The sequence below is a fragment of the Stegastes partitus genome, unplaced genomic scaffold (assembly GCF_000690725.1).
Source record: "Stegastes partitus isolate 25-593 unplaced genomic scaffold, Stegastes_partitus-1.0.2 Scaffold82, whole genome shotgun sequence".
In the NCBI taxonomy this organism is placed as follows: domain Eukaryota; kingdom Metazoa; phylum Chordata; class Actinopteri; family Pomacentridae; genus Stegastes; species Stegastes partitus.
The window spans coordinates 382,053-407,478 of NW_007577813.1; the positions used below are offsets into that span (position 1 = coordinate 382,053).

Consider the following 25,426-nt stretch of genomic DNA (forward strand, 5'->3'; position numbering starts at 1 on the left):
GGCGTGGCAAAGTGGATCTTGTTGCAAAAAGTGTGCCTCGAGTTACTGAACTGAGAAGATTTTGCTTTTAGAATTATGTCTTCATGCAAGATGAGGATTCTAACAATGATGTTTTTTTGACATTTCATGGGATGTTTGTGTGCTGACCTGCATGGTCTCTGTATGTTTTTCTTTAAAAGGCCATTTAACTTGGTTTACCTGGCGCTGTGCAGGACTGCCAAATATACTAGATTTATGTTGGACTTTAAAAGTAGGTTAACCCACAAATAAATAGGTAGGTAAACCACGTTTAGGTGTGTTTACTTTATACTACAACCCTGCACACTCCAACTGAACAGTGCCTTGGCACCAACGTTAACTATTCCCATTGATGCAGAGCACAATTACTGTACCTCAGATTTAGCTTGCTGCCCTAAATTAGATTGTTTTCTGCAAGCGGGGCCAAAAGGACATTGTAGCTGCCAAAGTCCTGGAGAGTTTGGCCACACTCAGGCCTCCCAAGTTAGCAATTGGCGGTTCCTCGGACCACTGTTAAGGCTTGGGTGGCTGCTGTCGCTGGACTTTCCCAGCATGACAGAATGGCATAGCATGGTTCAGCTGTCACCGAGGGTCAGCGGGGAGAGTCGGCTCTCTGGCCGGCCAGCCAAAACATCTAGCGTTCAGCTAGCCTCAGCTGCTAACAGCGCTGGCAAGAGTGGACTGAGTTAAATATAGAGCTACACTTTTAGCCTGTGTGACTCCAAAAGACAGGAGAGGGACAATGGAGGATGGCGGTGAGTGAAAAGATCTGGCCCCGTGACAAAGGACATCACACCGCACCTCTGAGTTCTCTCCTCACCGGGCAACGGCCTCTTTCAACCGCTGAGAGGGAAGAGAATAGTGGCCGCCTTCCTCCCTCACCACTCCCCCCTTTTCTCTCTCTCTCCCCTTTTATTTTCACACACTCATCAACCGACTCCTAGAAGGGAAAGAAAATGAGAGGTGCGTGTTCGCCCGCTATATGGAACAGAAGTGGATAGGCTGTGGGAGTGAAAGAGAGAGAGAGAGAAAGGGAAGTTACAGTGCTCTGTTATTACTCCCTACCATTCCCTTCTTGACCTGAAGACCTGAAAGGAGAGAGAGAGAGAGAGAGAGAGAGAGAGAGGGAGGGAGAGAGTAGAGCTTGAGATGGCTCTTGGCACCACTCAGTAGCAGACACCACAAGTGGACCACACAAGCCAGAGGGATCTAAGTGGACACTTTACTCCTTTTTCTAGGATTACCTGGTGTGGCTACTAATTGCTCAAACCTGGGGACATCACAGCAGCAGGTAAGGCGACTTCTCTTCTATTTCTCACAATAAAATAAATCCTGTGTCTTCTCAGGCAGCCATGTGGTTAACTGGCAGAGCAGAGCTTATCAGCTGTTTCAAACTGGAATACATGAAACGTCCGAGGTGCTGCTGCTGCCGCTGCTGCTGCTGAGCTGTCATCAATTTTATAAAGTCAATAAAGAGCAGCGGTCGAAAAAGGAATCCGCTCCCTCGGCTTCCTCTGAGCTGCGGTCAGAAGTGTTCCGCACCATATGAATGGAACAACTATTCCCCGCAGCATGTAATTAATTCAGCTCACTTTTTTTTTGTCCATTCAAATAATATGGATTTCTACATTTTGCATCAGGGGAAGACAAGTGAGTTCTCTTAGCGCTGATAGCGGAGATACAGCTTTGGCATTGTGACAGCGCGTGCAGAAGCAAGAGCAAGAGAGAGTCATGAATCAAACATTGCTCAGTGAGTTACATGTGATATCACTGTATGAATAAGACCATTTAGCGTGAGGAATTTTGTGTGTGGGAAGAGAAGCCCATGACTTTGCCAGATAAACAGGGGATAGTGGTTCACTGAGATGTTTAATGCAGCAGATTCAGAAGTTATCTAACTTTCATTATCAGGTTATTCGGGAACGATTACAACATGCACGACCTTTGCCCTCAACTTCAACCTCTGCTTCAAGCTTTAACTGTTGCGCTGCAGCTGCTGAACGTTAAGTAGCTCAGGCCTGGATGAGCTGCAGCGGGATGGCATCTCTCATCTTGAATATTTATGGGTTGTAATGACGCCATGAATGAATTCCATTTCATCCCCATGAAGTCATCGGCGCGTCGGGAGCGGACCCGCGGCTCCTTCTAGTCGCCGTTCGTCCGGGCTCGCGTCGCCTCGTCTCCAGCAAGCTGGAAAAAGAAAATGTGAGGTGTAACTCAGTAAGGCAAGCTGGTGCAGGTGTGACTTATGCTACTGTCAGAGATCTTTTCACTCCGGTCTGTCCGGGGTCTCTGCACGGCCTCACCCTTCCTGCCTCCCACCCCCCCCTCCGGCTGATGTGGCCTCTGTGCACTCAGTGGTATCGCCAAGACAAAGAGAACTGGCGCAGAGATATTGCTCATTAACATTTTTGTGCTTGTTCCAGCTTTACCTAAGCTCTGCACACACACACACACACACACACACACGCTGGACAGTTTGTGAAGTTCAATCAGCCAAATGGCCACTTGAAAAAGACTGATTTGTGAATGTCGGCTGCGGCGGTTATCAGTCCCAGCTTGTAAATGAGTCGGTCTTACTGTAAATCAATAACGCAGTGGCTGTTTAAACTGAAACCAAGCTGGATAAGCTTGGGCGTTCGCCAAAGCAGCATCGATTTGAGATGCACTAAATGTGTCATTGGCTTACCTCATGACATTACTATAGCTCTGTGTCACTGGAGTTGTGGCTCATGCAGAAGGTGACGTAGGTCAGCTGGTGGATGTGCAGAGAAACAAGTCCTTCATTTTGGACTGTGAGAAAATTTAAACTTCTTTATTGCAGCTTAAAGCAATGCTAACCATCTAACTAGCACCATAGCATCGTGTAAATGGATGACACTGTACTTGCTGGTATCCTCAGCACATGTCATTAACCCCACTCCTTTCACACTACTTCATGTGTCTCTTCTTGCATATGAGCTAATATCTTTTGAGCACATGTGCATGAAACAGAAACACAACATAGCAGGAGGCGGAGCTTGTGGCCGCCAGTGGCCGGTGTCTTCCCGATAGGTCTGGAGGGCCTCAACAACAGCTGTCACTGACACATGCACAGCTCCAGTCGTATAAGGGCCTCTGGTCTTGAATTCCAAAAATGCAGTTTAGACACATTTGGATGTTTCACAGAACAGTGGCACTTATAACTCATGTTCTCCTCGTTTAAAAATAAGTTCCCTAAACTCCATAGCAACAACCCAAGACCTTCCCGTGAGCATTTGATATGCGGTGTGCGAAATGGCAAAGCACGCCTGCTATAAACAGTAGACTGGTTAATTGGTTGAGTAATATTAGAGGTGGTGAGGTCATTCATTAGGGTCACATGCAGTAGAAATATCCAGGCTGGTGCAGAAGTTTCAGGTTCATCGGTATTTTACATGTATGTGCCAGTCGCCTCTCTCGGCACATTCGTTCTGCATTGCACCACTTGCATCTTTCTCAGCAGGGAAACTTTTTTTTTTTTTTAATGCAAGAGACATTTTAGGTTTCACAGAAGGGGGAAAAAATTGTTCCCACATTTCCATCGTCTCTACCCATCCTAGAAGTTTCTGTCCCGTTCCACGTTTGATGAGGGGAAGTGACATAACCGTGACTCTCCCAGTGAACCAGTGTGATGACGACAGCCACCCAAAGACCTCATCCGCTCAGTTGATGTTACTGATTTGGAGAAACTAAGCCAGCGTATAAACTTACTGAAAGCACTCAGACGAGGACGACTGTGGATAATTCTCAGTTAACTCCGAGGATTCAATATCGTACTGTAATTTCCCACCTCTCTCGGTGAGACGGAGTTCTTCCCTTCCCCCGTCATTTTAGGCTTGTTCCCCCTGCAACAATGCATTTCTTCTTCTTCTTTTTTCACTTTTTCTCTGTGAAAGGTAAACAACAGACAATGACACAAAACAATATAATTGCTCACATACAAAACGTAAATTGTTGGTGGTTTAGAGATTTGGAATATTGTGGTTAGCCAAGTATTGCATTAGCATTCCAAGCAATCCAGATTATGACGGTGTGTGCTTACTAGAAGACTAACAGCTTGGTTTGAAGCAGATTTTTTTATTTATATATTTTTTGCCTCGAGGGGACAGAAGAGGTACAAGATAATCCGACAAACATGTACATATTTCATACTTAAAAACCATATTTGTCACTTTGTGAAAAGTCGACTTAAACTGACACCTAATTCCCTTTTACCTCTGTTTTGGTCTCCACCACCAGAAAAAAAATCTTGGTCTTCAGTTTATCTTTCTTCACCAGCTGCCACTTCACAATTTATTTATTAGATTTTATTTTAAAAAGCAGGAAATGAGAGCAGTGAGACTGAACAATACAATCAGCTGGTGTGGTCCACAAAACCAGAACGATACGCTAAACAAGGCTAAAGCATAGCAACGCCACATTATTGGGTAATGAGATCATTTATGGGCGTATCCTGTCAGCGATATTAAGTTACACGATAATGGGACAATCATTCTTTGCAGAAAAAATCATTTCTTGGGGTGGTGACAGTACACAGGTGCCAGAGGAACTTCAATAACAACTGTTTATTCTAATCTAAAAGGCAATTATTGTGTAAATACTGCAAAAATAAATGATCTTCCCAATCAAAACAGTGCATTTGATTGAAAAAATAAAGTCATCATTGGCATCAAAGTCAAAAATACATACAGATTTTTAAAGAATATACGACAACTCATCAGTGCAAACACATTCCCTCGGTGGAATGCAGATATAGCTGGCATTAAGAGCAGAGATTTCCGACAAATGGCTGACCCCGTGACACTGCAGCACATCTGAATCTGCTTCATCCATATGTTGTCTTGCTGTTTCTATTCATAGAACCACCAGAACTTGATCTCTTCCTTCATCTCCATGCGGTAAAGACGATATCCAACCATCGCAGCGGGCTAGAAGAATCCAATGCTTGATTAGCTGCTTCGCAGATGCTCCCGCTAGACTGAATAAAATACTGTTGCTATGGGAGTTGTTGCAAAAACTTAACACGTTTAGCTCTTAAGAATTATTGATGTGTTCATGTTTCCCAGTATGTACATTAAATTAGTCATGATAGATGGAGGTGAGTCATGTTCCGCCGCACGCTTGGTTCAGGTCGTGTGACTGAGCACAACATTCATCAAAGTGTCCCGCATGTACGCAGTGTTTATAATGTATGATCCAAATTAGAGCATGTTTCAGCTCGTAGAGGTTTGTGGATTCAAACACGAGTTCATCAAAGACCGGAGTGAATATTTAACAAACTTCCTGCAGCTCAGCGATCATAAATGTCATATTTTATAAGTCACCGATTGAGGAACTACCGGAGTTGTTTACGAAGCAAAGAGGCTGTTTGCTCTAATAGCACTTACAGAGTAAGTACCTACAGTACATTCCTCTTGGTTTTGCTCATTAGTGAAACCTTAACTGCTGAAGCTACAGTCGGGTCCAGTGAGAGGATCGGGTTAATGTGACATCAGGAGAATACTACAAGATGACACCAGCCACGTATGCTGACATTTTGCTCCAGCATGGCGTGCCAACGTAAGTTATTGTCGGTATTAATAGAAGCCATCGTTATAGTAAGTCAAGCTCTAAATACTTGTGTTTTGTCCATTAAGGCTCTCTGTCAGTTCAGTTTAACGCTACTAGAAAACTGCTCCAGTAATTGTAGTAGTAGAGTAGAAATGCATCCATGTCTGTGTTTGCGTTGCTGGATGAACTGTCACCTTTTTTCTGCTGGCAGTGTCTTCATTTTCCAAAAACATGACTGTTATGTAAAATCTGACCCCCAGAGGTCACCGGCCGTCTAAGCTGGAGGGCGCTGTCCATCAAAATCCTGGAACAGGCGGCGGCTTTGTACCTTTGCATGCTCGCAAAAACATTCAATATCGGACGGATTGACTCGTAGCTTTGAATCTCATCCACGGCAACGGTTTTGATTGGAATTCCCATATCTTGGCGGGCTCGTGTGTTTTTCTTGTCAGGACGGAAGAGCTTCACAAGCGTACCGCATTTTATCAGTGTCCTCTGGCGGAACAAGCTGCCAAATGCTCGCATGCAAAGAACATTTCCCCACTCCTTGTTTGGTCACATTGGGTTTGTGGTGTGAATATATCAAAACGCGCTGAATCAAACGAAACCATTTTTTTTTCCCCCCCTAAAAAACGTTTTTTTACTGTACGTGCAGCTGCTCTTCTCGTCCCTCGTCTCTGGCAAATGAAGTTGGCTGCATGCCAGACTTTTATCTCCAGACCTCTCCCCCTTTTCCTTAAGTTTTCTCTTTGCATGAGCACCACAGACATTGTTTGCTGGTGTTACAGCCGGATGTTTCAGCAGATAATATAGGCATGGACTACCTGACAACTGCCAGTTTTAACCTTTCTAACGCTGATATTGCTGCTATTTTACAGCTCTGTAAATGGAATATACACACAGCTAAACACACATTTCACTGATTAATTCATCATTTATTAACAAAATGTAAAAACAAACACCACAAAACCCCAATGTAAAGCACAGAAATGCAGCAAATCTTCACATTTGCCAATCATATGTGTTATTTTTGCTTGACTGGGCAACTGAAAAAAAAGACTGATCAACAATATTTGCGTATTAACCTTCTGCTGATTGACGAAGTTGTTTGAACTCTCTCATTGAGGACATCGTAAGTCTGTCTGGCATATGTTACAAAGTGGTATCTGTGAAATATTTCTCGCTTGGGGTATGTGTAATTTCAGACCAAATATAAAACCCATACATTAAACATCAGGGGTATCCACTGACAACATTTTATAGCCTCTTTTTTCCACTCTGGAATGGAGTTCACGTGCTTTAGTGGCGTCTATAAATACTCATATTAGTGACAGCTGGACTTGCCCGAACCTCAGGATAGATTTGAGGTCCTGCTTTAAATTTAGTCTCAGGCCTTGACTTGGGCCTTTCTGGGTGTTAGGCCTGTCTTTTCTATTACAATGAGGTATCAGATGTCAGACAATCAGTTGCGCTGATGGTTTACATGCCGTGAATGCATGTGGGCATTGTGACGGCTTGACACAGAGCTCACAATTAAGGCGTATTGTCTGCCGGCTCTACTTTATTCTCCATAAAGACAACTGGGAATGTTGCATGCCCGACTGGAATGCGGGCCACGCGGCTCAGGAATCCCCATTTGTTTCTTTGGAGAATTCACTACAAGAGTGCAGTGACCAGTCAAGGTAGATCAAACGCCCCGAGATCGTACTCATGACAAAGAGTTGTCATCACAAGGCTCTGATGACAAACAGACGTTGATAATAAGTCTTGGCGAACTTCGTCTGCCATCCATAGATCCTGTAAAACAGTGGTGATTATATTTCCTGCAGCTGTTAGAGAAATGTTTTTGTGAAATGTTAGCTGTCTGTGTTAATTGGGAATGTTGGTATTTCACAACTGAGTCCATTTAATGAAATTTAAAACTAATGTAATCCATTTTTATAGCATTAATGGATCAAATGTCTATGCATGATGGCTTATTGTGCACAAAACCCTGATGATTACCCAACTTTATGGAGCATTTTAGTATCCTTCAACCTCATGTTTTGGTTTCACCGGTGAAAACTGTACATTTTTGATTCAATCTTGTTTCCAGAACCAGCAGGTTGCTGTTGTCAACAATATAAAAAAGCAATAGCAATATTAAAAAATATACGATGTGTATGCTACCAGCCCAGCGGGAGAAAGCTAAAGTTAGCAACTAACATAGTAGAGCATAGTTGAGCATTTAGCAGCTATACAGACAGTGGTGGAGACCAAAAACGGGCTAAAAGAGGAAATATTCATGAGCCAGATGCAATTAAATAACAAGATAAACTGACACTTGTCTGCTAACATGTTTTCCACATCAAAAATATTAAAGTCAGGCTTAAGTAAGGTCTTACATGTTATGGAGCTTTCAATATTTCCATCTCATAGTACATTTTCAACTGTGTAATCACCACATGAGGCTTAACATTAAGAAAAATATGTTAATTCAGAGCCAGATACAATATAGAATAGAATAGAATAGAATGCCTTTATTGTCACTATACACATGTACCATGAGATTAAGAGCAGCTCCTTCAGTGCAACATAGAATAAAGTACAAAATAAAGAGCAAAAAAAATAAAAAAATAGAAGAGATTTAAGTATAAAATAAGATCAGTTATATATACAGTATACAGTATAAGTTATATGTACAGTATGAATTTAGAAAAATATTGCACAGCATAGTCATTGAGTAGTCATAGCCATATAGGATGGTTGGTGTGAGCAAGTCAAGCTTTCCTATGAAATTATTATTGAAAAAACAACAACTATGATGCATTTAAATCATCTGCTTTCTTTATATAAATCGTCACAGTGCAATACAGAACACTAGTTGTAGATTTTTACAGTACCAGCTCTCAGCTAGAACCACAAACACGCTCTCCTGTTTGCTCTCTTGAACGGCAGTGACACTGCAAAATGAGACGAGCTGTTACAGTAGCTTCTCTGGATATTCATGGCACCAGCCCAGAAATTAAAAATAAACCAGCGAGTTCCTAACTGAGCGTCGACCATTTTGTCGCCGGCGCTTAGGAACTGTGCCCGAGTAATTTACAGTACCGCACATGTTTCTGTGCTCCATCACTCTCACGCCCCAGTCGGTGGCCGTTTTAATGCCCTCCACCTCTGGCTGGGCATCATTTGAACTCCCTGGCACCGCTTGAATGGTGGCATGAACACTGTAAGCACTTGCAGGCCGCTGTACTACAACATTGGACTCGATGATAGCGAGCCCGCAGCTGAAACTAATAGTTATGGACAGGAAAGAAGGCACTGCAATTAATCTCCAGTAGAGAACCAGATCTCCGTGGAGCCAATGTGCACTCACTGAACTCCCAGAACTAAGATAAAGAATGTACTTAATGTGTTAGCTTGTCAGATTTTTTTTTCTTTTCCGTTTGAACTGAGAGATGCAGTCGCTGTTATCTTGCACCCTTCCCAGTCTCATGCATGGGTCTTTTTTCCTGGAAACAGGTGGGATTCAAAGCGATTGGTTTCAAGCATCATTAGAATTCACTGCAGTCTTAACTCTGCCGACCACCATTAGAGAGGAAGATAAACATTTTTCTTGATGTGAACCGAAGGCTTTGATAGACTGGCTTTCAAGCTTCTAGAAATTTGTATTTAGGAAGTCTAATTCCTCCTCACTTTAATCCAAACGCTTCTAGATGTTCCACCCGTGGAATACGCATGTACGCACAGTTGAATGTGCTTAAGAGAGAATTCCTGACAGTTTGGCGAGCTTTTTTTTAAGATGTCTCAACGCATGACTCAGAGGTCAGGGTGCTATGACATCAGCAGGGTCCCTGCAGAGGGGATTTTGGGAGCTGGGGTTTTCTGTTTGTAATTAAAAAGAGCTGTTGAAGTCGTATCTGAAATCAATCACAAAGAGTACATTTGCTTAGTGTCTCGAGCTGCTTTTAGAGAGCTTAAACACACACACGGTGCACACAATCATATCAGACGTTTCTCATGGGAGGCAAACACACCTTTATCAAAAAAAGGAAAACCCCTTACAGCTACAGCACACATTTAATGCTGGAACTCTAAACCAGGCGTACTTGCTCAGCGAATATAAAAGATATGAACAAAAAGTTTCCAAATGTGGACCTTTATGCACACTCATTTCAGTACCTCTACTACCCCTTAGCATTAGCATCCGTAACCTTTGACCTTAGATGGCGGGCCTCATCAAAACTAGTTACAGAAAATGTTTGCTAACAGGCATGAATAAATAGCTTAAATAGGCTTTATTTAGTGTTTTTAATGCTATCTAAATGGTTAGTTGAAAGTATAGGGCAAACGGTTAAGTATGTTGTTGAATTTGGTTGCTAAAAGTAACAGCTAGCTAAACTGTAACCAGCTAATCCTGTAAGCAAAACGTTATAAGTCAGCTACACTGCTGAAATAGCGAGTAACACAAATTTATAGGCAGTCTAAATGGTTAGCTAAAAGTGCAGGCTAACAGCTAGCTAAAGCTAGCTGCTAAAAATATGTTTGAAAGAGCTACATACAGTGTACGAGCAGTTAGCTAAAATTTAATTCATAGACAGTTAAAATAGCTACCAGTAGTTTATAAATAATTAAAATAGTTAAATGAAAGTAACACAAATATACATTTGAAATTGTAGAAAAACAGAACTGGCTAAACTGTCAAAATAACTAGCTAAAAGTTTAAGGTGAATTACCGAAACTGGCTAAATGGAAACAATTAATGGTTTAAATAGTCTAGTGTAGGCTAGTTTTAAGATGCTGACAAAAATTTATAGCTACTAGTTTTTGGGTAAACAGTTGTTAGTCTCTGGCGCTGCTGCTACAAGACTATATTTTCAGATAAATTAGATTTGTGACATACTGTACTTGCATTGGACCGGCTAACGTTGTGGAAACATATGGCAGACAGCTGATATTTAATTCTGGACACCCACAGGCTCACAGTTTTGAACCTTTAGTCTACAAACCCAAGCGACATACCGTTATTGAGAGAGATGGAAAACATAAAGTGACATGTTTGTGAACTTATTATCAGAAGGTTACTAGAAGTTCAGAAAACTGTGGTGGCGCATGACCAGTGAACATGTTTGCCATTCATACAAACATCTCATTTATGGCCAAATGTTGCTGGAAGTTTGCCACTATATGACCAACACTGACACATTTGTGACAACATCTGACAAACTAATGTCTTTCCTGCATCTTACTAGCAAATTTGCAGCAAATCAGCCACAAAGATTTTGCCTTTGTAAGGGATATAGTTAAATCCCCAACTACTGCCATTACAGGTGACATTAATGTCCAGCTAGGGACTTTATTATTTGTACAGAAGAATGCTCAGTAACCACCTTTACATAAGTTATCATGTTATAACATCATCATTTGTACAGAAGACAAAAAAAGAGAGATACAGGGCACTGTACGCTGTACTAACTCCTCAATGTGTTTAAATAATCAGTGTTCCAACATAAGTATGCTACACCTCAACAGGATTTGTGTTGTTATAAAAGATTAATGTAGCAAAAATTAATTTTACAGCCTGTCGCCAATGGATTTATTTCCAGGATCTGGATAAAACGTTTGAGTCAGACATTTAGCGTCAGGAGAGAACGCTCGAGCACCCATGAGTGCCACAAATGTGCTTCCAGACCATCAACACTCAGCATGACACACAAAACCTTTGTGAGCCAACGGGACGTATCAGGAATGCACACACCCCCACAAAACACAAACACATGCAGTGCCGGGTAATTATGGATATTTATTTCCACATTAGGAATGTTAACATACGACAAGATCATCTAGTTATGTGTGCCGTATGTTTGCATTTGCATGTCGTTGGATAAAAGTGGGTCAGTAAAGCGCTGAATATGAAGATACGATAGGAAAGGTAGGCAAGGCCAAAGCTATAAACCTCACTATGAGTTGTGATCATCATTAACGCAACGTGGAGTATGATATACAACAGTATAAATGGACATAAAACAACACACACATTCCGGTATAAAAAGACACGTGAATGATGCTGTTTCCGAAAAGAAAAAAAACCTGAAATCCTGTTTCTTTTGTCTTTGCTCCAGGTAAGATGAGGTCCAAAAGCAGCGGGGTGGAAAGCCCAGCCAATGGGGTGCTTGGGGTTCCCCAGGGCGACCCCGACATCAGCCAAGACCAGGAAGTGGGTCTACCTGTGAAGAGCCTGAAGACCAAAGTTCAGCAGAAGGAAGGTGAGGATCAGGTGGAGGTCGAGGTGATCTCTGACAAAGAGAAGCTGCTGCTGGATTCTACCGAGGCTGGAGATAAAAGAGGAGACATCATGGATATGTCCAAAGAGGATCTGCTGAAGCTGCTTGGAATCATGGAGGGAGAGGTTCAGGTGGGTCCCCAGTGCGTTTAGCATTTAGAACTTAGAACCTTTGACCTGCTGGGCTGTAGCAAACATACCTGTTAGAGGCTTTGGGGATAAACACAGTTTGATGGAAAGTGCCTTTACTTGCTTTGGAATGAGTTACGCAGCAATCTTTGCACAATAGCTCTATCTTGTGGTTGAAAATGGCAACATACCAGAGAAAACCAGCAAATGCAGCTTGTGTTTTCCAAGTGACAGCTTTTGAGAAATAGTGTGATGATTGATGACACCAATGCTACACCCTAAAATGAGATGTCCTGTATCCAGATGTATTTGAAAAAAAACAAAAAGGAAGTCATATTTACATCATGTTTAAGGCCATTTGAATGCATCATTTTTCACATTTGCATGTCGCACTTCCTTCTCACGCCATAACTTGCTGCATTATAATGTATATCTGTGTGACTTCAGGCCAGAGAAGATGTTATCTGCATGCTGAAGTCCAAGCAGACTCTCCCAGAAGCCCTTGAGTCACAATATGGCGCCGCGGTCCCTGGCTCAGCCCTCCAGGCCCTGCAGAGGGACGGCTTCATCGCTGGCACAAAGCCGGACAGTCACAGCGTCTACCAGAAACCCATGGTTGAGGTCAGTGGGCAACTGTCAGTCACAGCTTTGTTGAAGTTGTCAGCAGGGTTTAAAAAAAAAAAAAAAAGCATACATCTCTGATTAAGTCAAACCCTTAGGGATGATGAAGCTTTTATTTTTTGTTAGCAGGTTTACTGGGCTTGATACCTTCTAAACCTTAAATCTTAAAGCTAAGAAAAAATCACAAGACAAACATTAATAAAACTGATGTTCCTGTCAACACCTTGCAGGAGGTTATTGCTACCAAAGGGCTGTTCCACTGCAACAAATGAAATTACACTTTTGGTCATGTGTTCTAGGATGTGTTTGTGTTTCTGCTGTTTCTTAGCTGGAGCGTCTGCAGGAGAAGCACAAGGAGACGTACCGGCGGATGCTGGGCCAGTTACTGCTCGCTGAAAAGTGCCACCGTCGCACCGTCCACGAGCTGGACACGGAGAAACGCAAACACGTCGACTACATGAACAAGAGCGACGACTTCACCAACCTCCTGGAGCAGGAGAGAGAAAGGTGAGTGTGGGTGATTAAACGTGTGATTATTATCGTATTATGTTGTATTTTTAAAAATACGTTATTAGTTAGTAAAGGTGACTTGCACTTTTTGAGATACTGCACATTCAATTTGAAATAAAATACTCTAATGTGCTAAATCCCAGGTTTGATTTAAGCATGTTCATAGAAAGACCTGCGTGGGCGACACAAGGCGGCTGAGGTTAAGTGGTTCAAGAGTTCTAGATGTGAATCTGCTGCACATAGAGAATTTTTGGCTTTTTTTCCTTTTTGCTAAAATATAAATGAATATCTATTACAATTTAGCCAAAGGGGTTCACACATAGGCTGTCAGCTGCAGATAAATCTCTCTATATTTCACAGCATACTAGAGATTGTAAACTGGTTTCTGTAGCGACGTTCCCACACTGGTAGCAACGCAACAACGATTCGGTTGCCAGAGCTGAAGAGAGGAGCAACTGTAGAGACAGAAAAGGCAACAGCAACTAGGAGGATGGTGGAAAATATGGAGGAAAAACAGAGGAACGTTCAAATAGAAACTGATGGTGTATGTCATAAATCTAAAGTGTTTGTGTCATAATCGCAATGCAGGATTTACAAAGAAAAACAAACCTTAAATGGCTAATTGATCATTGAAGTCAAACAAAATCCTCATATTTAATATTTTGTGGGAAACGTTTAACCCACAGACATCAGGTGAAAGCCTCGGCCGATCAAAGACTGTCTTCCTCTTTAACCAGGAAAGTTCCTTGGCTTGTTCTGCTGATTGATGAAATGTCCTTCCATCCAGTGAATTTTGATGCATTTGACCGACTCTGAGAACACACAATGCCCCCGTGTACCACTGCATTCATCCTTCCGTCGGAGGTGAAATCATCAATAAATGCCAGCGTGCCAGTTATACCATGTTTGACAGATGATGGCGTGCTTTGAGTCATGAGCTGTTCCTTTTTTCTCCACACTCGTAACTCCATCCATCATTTTGATACGGGTTAGATTTTCATTTCACCAGTCCACAAAACTTTGTTCCACAACTCTACTGCACTCTTGTATGTTTTTTTTTTTTTTTGTAGTTGGCCTTTTTGTTTTTGAGGCTTACAAGGGGGGGGCTCCTCTGAGATTCTCTTGATCGCTAATATGGAAACATGTTCGCCTACGTTCTGACCCTGGAGAGGTTTCTTGACTTGCTGTTCAGTCATCGTAGGGTTTTTCTTCAGCAGGAAAATGATTTTCCACTCGTCCAAACCTAAGCTGTCAATTAGCTGCATGTAAGTAACGTTGAAATGACACGGAAACATTTAATGAAATGAAAACAGTACATCTCACATGCAGTTCTTTCAACATTGAAGTAAACCTGCTAAAAATACTCAAGCACAGAGCCTGAAAAAAAAACATGTAGCTGCTTAAATACTTGTCTTGTGTTCAGAGGTTTTGTGTAACATGGATGTTTATACAATAACTTCCAACAAGTACATGTTTTTGTACTTACAATACTGGTTTGCATGGACAGAAGATAAATGACAGTGTATACTCATAGGCCTATATTTGAAGTCATTACAACTTTGCGATGACATGTGTTTTGTGCATTCTGAACAAGCTGACCAGTTGAAATAAATGAAAGGACGAACCGGTGACAGGGAAACAGTTGAAAGCACCGGAGGAAGAGATGCAATAGAGTGGAAGTAGAAAGTGAAAACATGACATTACAGCACCAATGCGGTTTATAAACCTATTAAGCGTCAGAGGTGAGAGAATCCGTGGAGAAAGTGCCGCGAAGCAATGGACGACACGCGAGAATGTGTGAAAGATGGCCTCATCAAGCTGGCCAAGCACGAGAGAGGGGAGAAGAGAGGGGAGGTGTTGCTTACTGAAGTGATAACCCTGCATACCGACGGGGGAGGATAGGCAGAGGGGTGAGGCAGGGTGGAGGAAGCTGTGGGTGAGGAAGGGGTCAGGCTATTTACTGCGGGAATGACAGAGGTCAGGTGTGGAGAACGGGGAGACGGAGCGGCGCGAAGACAAGTGAAGGAATAAAGGGCACTTCAGAGCAACAAACCTCCCATGACATCATCTGTGAAGTGAAGTCATTCGCTGAGGTCGCGACCCGGCTTCTTGGTCAACAGGAGACAAGGGATGAAGGGGTTAGGTGGAGAAACAACATGGTTACATCACGTCGAGGGCCTCGCGGAGATCACACGAGCTTCGCTTGCGAGGGTGTAGATGTGCACTGAATGCGTATGAGAAAAGAGGCCCTACTAATTAAAGCACTCACAGATGAAAGAGATTAATTGGCCGTTGCTTGTTGCGGAATGCATTCTGTACCATTCCCCATAACACATCGCTGTCCGTTCACACACAGTAACCCTGACAGATGGGGATATTGCGTGCATTAATTGCTCTAATGCAAGTTAAATTGTGGCTCGCTAAGCGTATCTTCGTTTATAGTTTGCCAAACGGCATTTGTAATACGATACTGTACACGCGGAGAGCGGACGTAGTCAATCATCTGTACAACAGACTAGAGAGCAGTTATATGCTACATTTCATGAACTGTCAAACAGTTCATTTGCAGCACTGACCCAGCGGAGGTACACGCTAGCGCTCTTCCTCGAGACTTTACTGCAGGACACAGGAGACTACGGGGGATAAATCACAACTGCCATCACATACATAAGAAATGGTTGAGAAACGAGCAGCTCAGTGTTACGGTTACTCCTCAGGCTGCTTTCACGATGCTTAAATTAAATTAGCTAAAAGCCAAATTAGCTGAGGGAATATTTCAGATGAGACGTTTTGGGGAATTTGTGCAATTTGATAGTCGGGAGGTTGAACAAACGCAATGTTCTGAGTGTTGTGTTTGAGCGGCATTCTGCTAATGTGACTCCAACTCACATCTAACCTGAGGCCAAATGTGTGCATGAATGAGTACAGGGATAGAATAGAGATAAAAATCACAAGAAGAAAGTCAAGTTTAAGTTTTCCCTGTGATGTGCAGGGAAAGTTGTGCATTCTATCGTGTAGGAAAATGAGTTGTGACGGTACAGGTGGGCCTTAATGGAGCAGTGAACAGAAACAACACTAAGAGTCAGGTAGGAACAACAACATGGGGCTGATGGGAAGTATTTTATTATAAGAAAAAGTATTGTGCAAATTGTGGTTTTGGCCCAAACATTAGTCGACCAGATTTCATTGCCATCCATCCAAAATGTCTAGTTCAAGGTGGCACTAGAGGAAATGTCACAGCCACGAGTATTTATCCTATGAGGACCATGGATGTCTTTATAATGCCAATCTATGTGATATATCTCTTTCTTGACCAACGTGGTGTACTGACTGACATTACAGGCTGCAATTGCGGCTACTATAAAAATACAGAATACATCAAAACCTTTAAGCAGCAAACCCGAGGCTCTCGGTTTAAAGCACATGTCACAAATCACAACTGACTGCTTTACTTCTACTTGATCCTTGGTTTGCATGCACCAAAGAGTTGACCTCCTTCTTATGCCAGGTGGTTTCCAGCAGGTTCCTTGGCTCACGCACAGGTCGTCCTCTGTCACCTCAAACAGTGAGTGAAGAGGATGAGCTCTACTAGATCTTACTCTGTCAGCACCTGCGGAGCCCAAAGTCTTCTATCTGCGCCATAAAAGGAGGCAAAAACGCAGCGGCGAAGAAACAGAATATAGCAGGGAACCATAGATGGACCAATGACTTGACACCAACACATTAAATACAGACATGCGTGTTAACATTAATGTGAAGGCACCTCTACAGGGACCAGACCTGCTATTGAAACCTGAAGCCTTTTTTTTTGAGGTTGCAAAGCTTCATGTGCTTCATGTCGGTTGCAGCAAATTGGCAGTTGAAGAATTTAAAAACATCTTCAGCAACATCGGTGTCACTGTTTCATTCTGTCATTTGCTTTCTAGTTTGTTGTTTTCAGATGTCCCTCTGTCCTGCTAACGACAAGCGTCTCCTATCCATAGAGCCCAAGGCTGTTCATTTCCACCTGACCACTGTGGAGCTGTTACTAACTGAATTTAGGATGTTTTCTGAAGTGGGAATTTAACTGAATAGCCTAGAGCTCAAAAGGTTAACACGCTATGGAAAAACTGATTCAGACAGACACACGACATTAACATTAACACCCACGCAACAACAGACGCAAATAGAGTCGACCTTCCATGTCTGGTAGCACTTTGTTTTGACATCCGGTCTCTCAGGTGAGATGGAAGCGTGTCATCGTCTCGTCCTTATCGATCACCGCAAGTCAGAGAGTGAGGAGAGAAAAGTCAAAGGTCTTGTGCCAAACATCTGGAGGAATGCAGAGGATGGGCACAGAAGGAGCTCTCTCAGCCATTAACGCCCTCTCAGACTACCGGGCAATTTATATGTCAAGAAGTTAACATTTTTAAGTGGCACCGTGGAATGCGCACCAACCGACGGAGGAAGCAGCTCCCACTCCTGAAGGGAGTTTCAAAGAGTCACGCACTCAGAATGAAAACGCTGACCTGCAGCAACCGTCTTTCATTTTTTAAAAACAAACGCAGTTAGATATGAACCAAATGTGGTTTCCTTTAAACAGTCCGACGTCCACCTTGCTTCTGTTTGTTCTCTTTTAACACCACGTCAGTCTTCAGCACAGCGCTGTACATTACAACTCTCGCCCTTAACACTTAAATGCTTTTTTTTTTCTGTCAAGAGAAGTCATTACTGTACAACATAGTGTTTTAACAGCTTTCTGGCAGTTCTTGTCTACTTCAATCCTCAGCCTCCTGACACGGAGAGGCTGCAGTGCCTCTGAGCAAATTCCCCAAGAAACAAGGGATGAAATGCTGTTACATAATGTGTGTGTGTGTGTGTGGGGGGGGAGTTCTCTCAGAGATGTTGGCTTATGGATCACACCTGTGTATCAGCTTAGGACATGCACACACATAGTGGTTGCTTAAAAAAGTTGATGCCATTCTTTGGGGATTGTTGCTACCTTGTTAGTCGTCTGCTTTGCTTTATTTACATCGACGGTCTGTTTTTAATTGTATTTACGTACTTGTGACTTTGCATACTATACATAGCCAATTTGTACATGGTTATTTCTTCCTTAGTAACAGTAAACTATAGTTCTTGGCCATTAGTGCCAAACAGCACTGACATCATGAGTGTGACCTTTGCATGGTAGTAATTTTAGAGTGCCAATTTCTAGGGTGTCGATGACATCTGACCGTCGCTTTTATGAGCTGCACTCTGAGATCTGGATGGCTCCTTTGGATACAGTAGCCAAAGCATCGCTAACCCCACTTGGCAATTAAAGCTGCTGGTAATATGAATCAATGTAGATGTTTTATATACAAACACTTTCAGACTGAATTCATCTGCTGGGACGTGGGGCTGTGAAATCGTGGTTTGATGCATTATTAACTGTATCTATACAGTCCCAAGCAGCAGTCTGTTGTCTTATACTCATTGTAATGGTTCTATCCTCCCAGATCTTCCTCGCCCCATGGGACCCATACAATCCATCCATATCTGGTTTCCTCATCATATGTAGACTTTGCAGGGAACCCCATTCGAGTTCAGTTTCCCCTCAAGTGGAACTACAGCAGGCGTTCTCTCCTGTCTGCCGCACCAGAGAGATTATGGCTTCCGGGCTGCAGAGGCAATATCCTGTGCACTTTGGAAAATAGAGATATAATTTAATTTGCACCAAATTTGCACTGGACCTGAGAAAATTCTTTGTAATGCCTTTGTATACTTTCTCAAAACAAACCCTAAATCAGGCCTATCTACAGTTGCCAAGTTTTATGAAAACATTAAAACTGAGTTTTGCAAAACACTCCTTCTGTGGCACGAGTTCCACCCCCTCCACAGTGTCCAAAGCCAAGCAGCACACACACTCTCATACACTTTACTGCCTTACATGGATGAGGTGACATCACTCAGTAGAGGTCCGGTAGTGCTCCACTGTATTTATTCACCTTTCATTGTCCTGATAACATGCTTGGAATGTGACGCTGGAAGATCTGTGGGAAAGGAGGCCCCTGCTGCTTCTTGTGCATTCTCAGTGGATTTTGCATGTGGAAAACAAGGTTTATGTTCAGCTTGTAGAGCATCTGTAGTGGGTAAGTTTTGACTGCAGTTTAGCTCTGGGGTGTTGTGTGTAGATATGATTTTGAATAGAACTAGGTTAGAAGCGGTAAAAGTTTTTTAGAAGCACAATCTTCCTTGTTATGTCGATGCCTACTCTAATTTGTTTTATTTTGCAATGCAAAAATGCTCAGGCTGAGTATTGTGTTAGAGGGTCTGGGGCTGTACAGGGAGAAGATGCAACTGCATTCAATCTGCTTTGCATGCATTTTGTTGGAGCCGGAGATGAGAATGGGCACGAGCATGAGCAGCATAGAAAGAAGCTGAGAGAAAAGACGACCGCTTGGTGAGGGGGTGTTAGTAGAACTTTCACTGGCAGTTCGTGTTTAGTTTTTATCCCTTCAGCAGGGGTGAAAACAGCAGGAGGGTTTGAGAGTTGTAGTGTAGATTTTTGCATACTATAGTGTAACATGTATGATCTGTATTCTGTGAGAAAAATGTGTTTGGTTCAGCTGTTTTATTTGTGCTTTTCTGAGGTTGTTAGACATGATCCAGTGTTAAACATACATGAAGGAGCTAAATCTTTCTTCTTTTTTATTTAAAGGAAAAAATACACTGGGGGTATGGAGTTTGTGCCTTATATAAAGAAAACTTTTCTGCAAATAAACTGTTACTTTATAAAATTTTGCTATAGGACTATTACTGATGACAATTGGAAGGCTATTCAGGATTAAACAGAGCATCTTTCAATTCATTTACTTATATTTCCGTGACAAAAAAATGCAAACATAAAGCTTAAAGACACCAAAGTAATGCCCTGCCTTTGTTTGTTCCTCTCACATTTTCAGACTGAAGAGGTTGCTTGAGAACGAGAAAGCCTACCAGGTGAGAAAGGAGAACGAGCACTCCAAACGTCTGGCCAAAGTGCAAGAGGAGCTGGTCAAACTGAAGTCCTTTGCTCTGATGTTGGTCAATGAGCGCCAGCAGCACCTGGAGCAAATGGACCAACAGAGCCAGAGGGTCCAAGAGCTCAGCCAGCAGCTACAGGAGCGAGAGCAAACTCTGAGCGAAGCCAGAGAGCGCGCTCAGGAGGATGGCCACAGGGTGCTGAGCCTGGAGGCTGAGCTCAAAGAGAAATCTGGCAAGCTTACCCAACAACACGAAGAGATGAGTGCCAAGCTGGCCAATCAGGAGCTCCACAACCGTCAACTTAATGCCAAACTTTTGGGGCTTACGCATAAAGTGGAGGAGCTCGAGGAAAGCAACAGGACCTTGAGGAAATCTGAGGAGGAACTGCAGGAGCTCAGGGAGAAAATCAGTAAAGGGGAGTGTGGCAACTCCAACCTGATTGCTGAGTTGGAGAACTTGCGGAAGCGGGTGCTGGAGATGGAAGGAAAGGATGAGGAGATTACCAAGACAGAAAATCAGTGTAAGGAGCTCAGGAAGCGGCTACAAGAGGAGGATAGTAAGAGTAAAGACCTCAGGCTGGAAGTGGAGAAGCTCCAACAAAGAATGATGGAGTTAGAAAAACTTGAGGCTGCCTTCAGCATTAGCAAATCTGAGTGTGCTCAGTTACACGGTGCTCTAGAAAGAGAGAAAGGCCTGACCAAAGAGCTTTCAGATGAAGTTGTAACTCTCAAGATCCGCATGAAAGAACTTGAGTCGTCTGAACTGAAGCTGGAAAAGTCTGAGCTGAGCCTAAAGGATGACCTCAGCAAGCTTAAATCATTGACAGTTGCACTGATGGATGAACGAAAGATCCTGGTGGAAACTGTGAAGTCAGATGAGAAGAAAAAGGATGATTTGAGCAAGCTGGTCAAAGTTGAGCAGAGCAAGGTAATGGAGGTGACCGAGAAGCTGATAGAGGAAAGCAAAAAGCTCCTGAAATTGAAATCAGAGATGGAAACCAAAGTAGAGATTTTAACCATTGAAAAGGGGGAGCTCAGCACTAAGCTAGCGTACGAAACTGATAAAACTAAGGATCTTAATTCAAAGGTCAGCCAAATGAAAAAGAGGTTAGATGGGTTTGAACAAGCAGAAAAACTATCTGTGAAGAATTCACCAAAATGTGAACTGGGAAGAAAGTCCGACCCCATCAGAAGAGACGACAACAAAGTTAAGGAGCTGACATTTGAAATTGAACGCTTGAAAAACCGTCTCAAACAACTTGAAGTGGTGGAGGGAGATTTGATTAAGACGGGTGATCAGTACGATATGTTGGAGAAAAGGTTCATGACCGAACAGGACAAAGCCAACATTCTTTCCCAGCAGGTGGAGGAAATGAGGAATCAGATAGCGAGGAACAAAGCAATTGAGAAAGGAGAGGAGGAAAGCCAGGAAGAAGACCTCCAACAACGATGCAAGAGAGAGGAGACCAAAACCAGGGAGCTACAGGCAGATGTGGTAGCCCTCAAGGAGAAGATCCACGAACTGATGCACAAAGAAGACCAGCTTTCTCAGCTCCAAGTGGACTACTCTGTCCTACAGCAGAGGTTCTTAGAAGAAGAGGAGAAAGCCAAGAACATGGGCACGGAAGTTTTCCATCTCACCAAAGAACTGGAGATAGCCAAGCGCCATAGTCGAGCTCTACGGCCCAGCTTGAATGGGAGGAGAATAGTGGATGTAGCTGTGACGTCCACTGGAGTGCAGACGGAGGCGTCGTCCACTGGCCCAGCAGAGGAGGATACTCCAGCTGTGTTCATCAGAAAGTCTGTCCAAGAAGAAAATCACATTATGAACAACATCAGACAGAAATGCCTGAAGAAGCCCTCAGAAAAAAGCAGCGCTGTTGAGCGTTGCCCTTCGTCTGGCAGCGACTTAGGTATTAAGAAATCCTGGATTCCCTGGATGAGGAAAAAGGACAATACCCCTCAGGAGACCAGCATAGAGAAGCCTCTGCACATCAATGGAGATCATTTGCCCTCTGAACTGACCATGTCCCAAAAGCAAGGGCAGCCTTTACGCATCCGAGTGACACCAGATCACCAAAATAACATGGCCACTCTTGAAATCAGCAGCCCGACTGCTGAGGACGTTTTCTCGAGCTCAGCTCCCCTCAGCCCCAACCCGTCTCAACCTAAGTCCAGAATCACAATCATTCCTACCTACACTGGTCCGACCCAACGGAGAAAGTCCCCCGCTGGACCTCAAGGCCCAGAAAGGGCGAAATCTCCAGTCACCATCACAACTATATCTAGAGCCAAGTCTCCAGAAAGCAGCCGAGCCCCCTCCACTACCTCAGGACGGCCCCTGTCCCCCGTCTCCATCATGACAGTGAGCACCGCTGTAGTCCCTGAAGCCTCCACCTCCCCGGAGCCCCAGGAGATGACCATGGGCCGAGCTGTGTTTAAAGTTACCCCTGAGAAGCAGATGGTCCCGATGCCTGTACGAAAGGGCTACAACAACAACAGCATCATCACCACCACTGACGACAACAAGATCCACATTCATTTAGGCAGCAGTGCCCCCCCAAAGATGGTCGTCAGGCCAGTGTCGGCTGGAATGGAGAGCAAGGAAATGACCTTATCAACCGGGACAGTGCTGCGCTCGCCCCGCCAAATCACCACCACTGCCACCAGGAGCACACAGAGTAAAGTGATGAGCAGCATTACAATTTCTCCAGTCACATCCGCCTCTTCCCGACCCACACAAAGCACGGTAAGTTTGCCTTTAAGGTATTTAAGATAAGATAAGATAAACTTTATTGTCTGTCACAAGTGACAGAAATTTTTCTTTGACAGGCATAAAAACAAACACATTTAAAACAACATACAAGTACAGCCATAATTAAAAGGACGTTAGGGGCAGTTAAAAACAGCAAAGTGTTCATTTCCGGCTATTAAGAGTGGTTACTGCAGTGGGAATGAATGGGAATAGCTTTGGATTAGTTTGTCCATTTGGTTTTTCCGCCATCAACATGACTACTTCTGCCTCAATGGAACTTCATTTGTGATACTTTATTTCCCAGAAATTTACTACATTCATAGGACCACTTCAGACAACTGTGGTTTTCTATTCATTTTGCACATTTGTGTTTCCTAAAGGTACAATAAGCTCATTATCAGCTTCCTCTCACACTGCCAGAAATGAGAGATGAGGTGACACTGTGTTGGTGTTTCTGTGGATCTCAGAATATGCTCTTTGTGGATCAGATGGATAGCGTGACAGAAATGGCACTTTGGCCAGGCCTCCGAACAGCAGAGCTAATGATGTGGCACTTTGCCACCCGGCTGCAGTCCTGCTGTAATTTATAGTCGTTACACAGTGTTTACATTCACAAACAGCCATACAGGGCTCGGTGCCCTCTGGCTGACACAAAACAGCCTTGCACCAGTAACAGCACACTGAAACCTGGCCTGGACCGGCGCTCACCCACTGAGGCTGAAGTGAAAGAATGAATAAATATTTACATTTTTTCATTCACAGAGATCCTATAGCACATATGATCAGTTACATTGTTTAGAAATTCAGAATTCCTTTTTCTCCTGTAATGGGCTTTGCCGCTTTTTCATTATTTGCTTTTTATGGTGCTTGTCCGTCTCTACTCTCCTGCCTGAGAAACTGTACTCTCTCTCTCCCCCTATTGTCCAGCAGACTGGGCATGATGCCCAGACACCTCGCACAGGGATGACCCGCATCCCAATGTCCAAGAGTCTGAAGACGGGAAAGGCCGTGCTGGGATCCCTGGGGATCTCGGGTGGAGTGAAGCTGGAGTCGCGAGCTGAGAGTCAGTCCATGAGGATAGAAGTTAAGAAGTCCACTGTGAACAGCAATACTTTACAAAATGGAGGGAAAGCCTGATTAGCACAACACATCTATATGGTGCTTCAAAAGAGGAATACGAAAAACTCTGATGTCCCTATACAACTCAGCTAAACATGACAGGGCACAGGAGCATTTGTTTTTGTAATTGAACAAGCCATTCATTTTTATTTTTGTAAAGTCTTTTCTACTCGTCTGTCTCATATGCATTTCTGCCATTTATATAGGCACATATCCATTGTTTTTACAGTGTGTATTGTGATGGGCATTTGGGTTAAATATTATATCAGACTGTGCTGCTACTAACAGCTTCTTGCTTTGAGTGGTTGTCTCACATATAAGGAGTTTGTTGATATGTTTTATAAGGATGCATTATAGGTCAAAACATTTGCTTTTGTGTAAATTAGGTGTATTTTTTTTCTGTAAAGGATTTGTACTGAAAAGAATTTTAAATAAATGTGATATCAGAGGGCCGTGTGTAATTTTTTATATGTCGAAAAATAAGAAACCGGGAGACAATTGTGTTTATCTTCATATCATGTCAGTCCTGCAGCATGTGGATGCTGACTTAGCTTATAGTGGGTCGCACCTTTATGATATTTAGTCCTCATTGACACTTCATGGCAGCGCCTACAGCCAGATGCTCCTCTGAAAGATGCAGCGCCAAAGGAACAGGTAAATGTGAAGATTATTTTTTTTGCTAATCTTTTTGCAAACTTCTTTTTGCAAGATAAAGTGGAACTATAATACTTGTACACAGAAGCAAAGGCAAGTTATTATCATTTTAAATGAAAGTCAAGTTTAATTGATTTGTAGAGCCTGTTAATCACAGCAGGTTTTGACCAAAGTACTTTACAGAAATTAAAAATACAACTAAACAAAACACATGAATAATTTTCTAGCACCGAAATATTTGAATTTTATGTGATTGCATTTTCAATTTCTGCTCTTACTTTGACTCTTTCTTGGACGATATGTTCAAACTAGCAATAATATAGGTGCACTCACAACATTTCAACCCTTTCTAAACATACAACTACAGTTTGATCCTTTACTATGGTTAAATGAGGTTTTCCTGGAGTGTCAGGCACACAGACAAATGTATCATTATCAAGATATACGACTAAGCCAAAAAAAAGTATCCTGTTAGTTTTTCTACATAAGAGATTGCTTACTATACAGCATAAAAAAGACAACTGTACAATTAAACAGTAGCCCACTGGTAGGCCTATTTTTACATGATTACATTAACGTAAAGGAAAAAAACAGAGCCACAGGTTCTATTTGATTATATTATACTATTAATCCTCTCAACATTAACAAGTCAGTCTGTTTGCATGATCATCATGAACATGTTTGTCTTTGGGGGGCCGTTGTGGGCTCATCAGTGAAGCCTGGTGTCATACAACTCTTGAGATTGCAATAGATATCAAACATAGTGTGCTAGTTTCCTGGGAATGGGCTTAAATGAGC

At 42.9% G+C, this 25,426-nt stretch overlaps 1 protein-coding gene across 2 annotated transcripts; it reads left to right on the forward strand.

The window, feature by feature from the left end:
• The first annotated feature begins 966 nt into the window (after positions 1 to 966).
• LOC103353749 (filamin-A-interacting protein 1-like) lies at positions 967 to 24,410 on the forward strand. 2 transcript variants are annotated; one of them, XM_008276873.1, is made up of 6 exons: positions 967 to 1,309; positions 11,694 to 11,986; positions 12,431 to 12,604; positions 12,933 to 13,111; positions 20,041 to 22,849; positions 23,783 to 24,410. In XM_008276873.1, the coding sequence occupies exons 2-6, from the start codon at positions 11,699 to 11,701 to the stop codon at positions 23,990 to 23,992; spliced, it is 3,660 nt and encodes a 1,219-aa protein (XP_008275095.1). In that variant the 5' UTR covers positions 967 to 1,309; positions 11,694 to 11,698; the 3' UTR covers positions 23,993 to 24,410. The 2 variants fall into 2 exon arrangements, with proteins under 2 accessions (XP_008275095.1, XP_008275096.1); XM_008276874.1 differs by having other exon boundaries at positions 23,786 to 24,410.
• The last annotated feature ends 1,016 nt before the right edge of the window (positions 24,411 to 25,426 follow it).

Excerpts from the sequence above, each read along its gene's own strand:
- LOC103353749 (XM_008276873.1), top strand. The coding sequence starts at position 11,699 with ATGAGGTCCAAAAGCAGCGGGGTGGAAAGCCCAGCCAATGGGGTGCTT. Across the intron at positions 11,987-12,430 it reads TCATGGAGGGAGAGGTTCAG|GCCAGAGAAGATGTTATCTG; the intron begins GTGGGTCCCCAG and ends GTGTGACTTCAG. Across the intron at positions 12,605-12,932 it reads ACCAGAAACCCATGGTTGAG|CTGGAGCGTCTGCAGGAGAA; the intron begins GTCAGTGGGCAA and ends GCTGTTTCTTAG.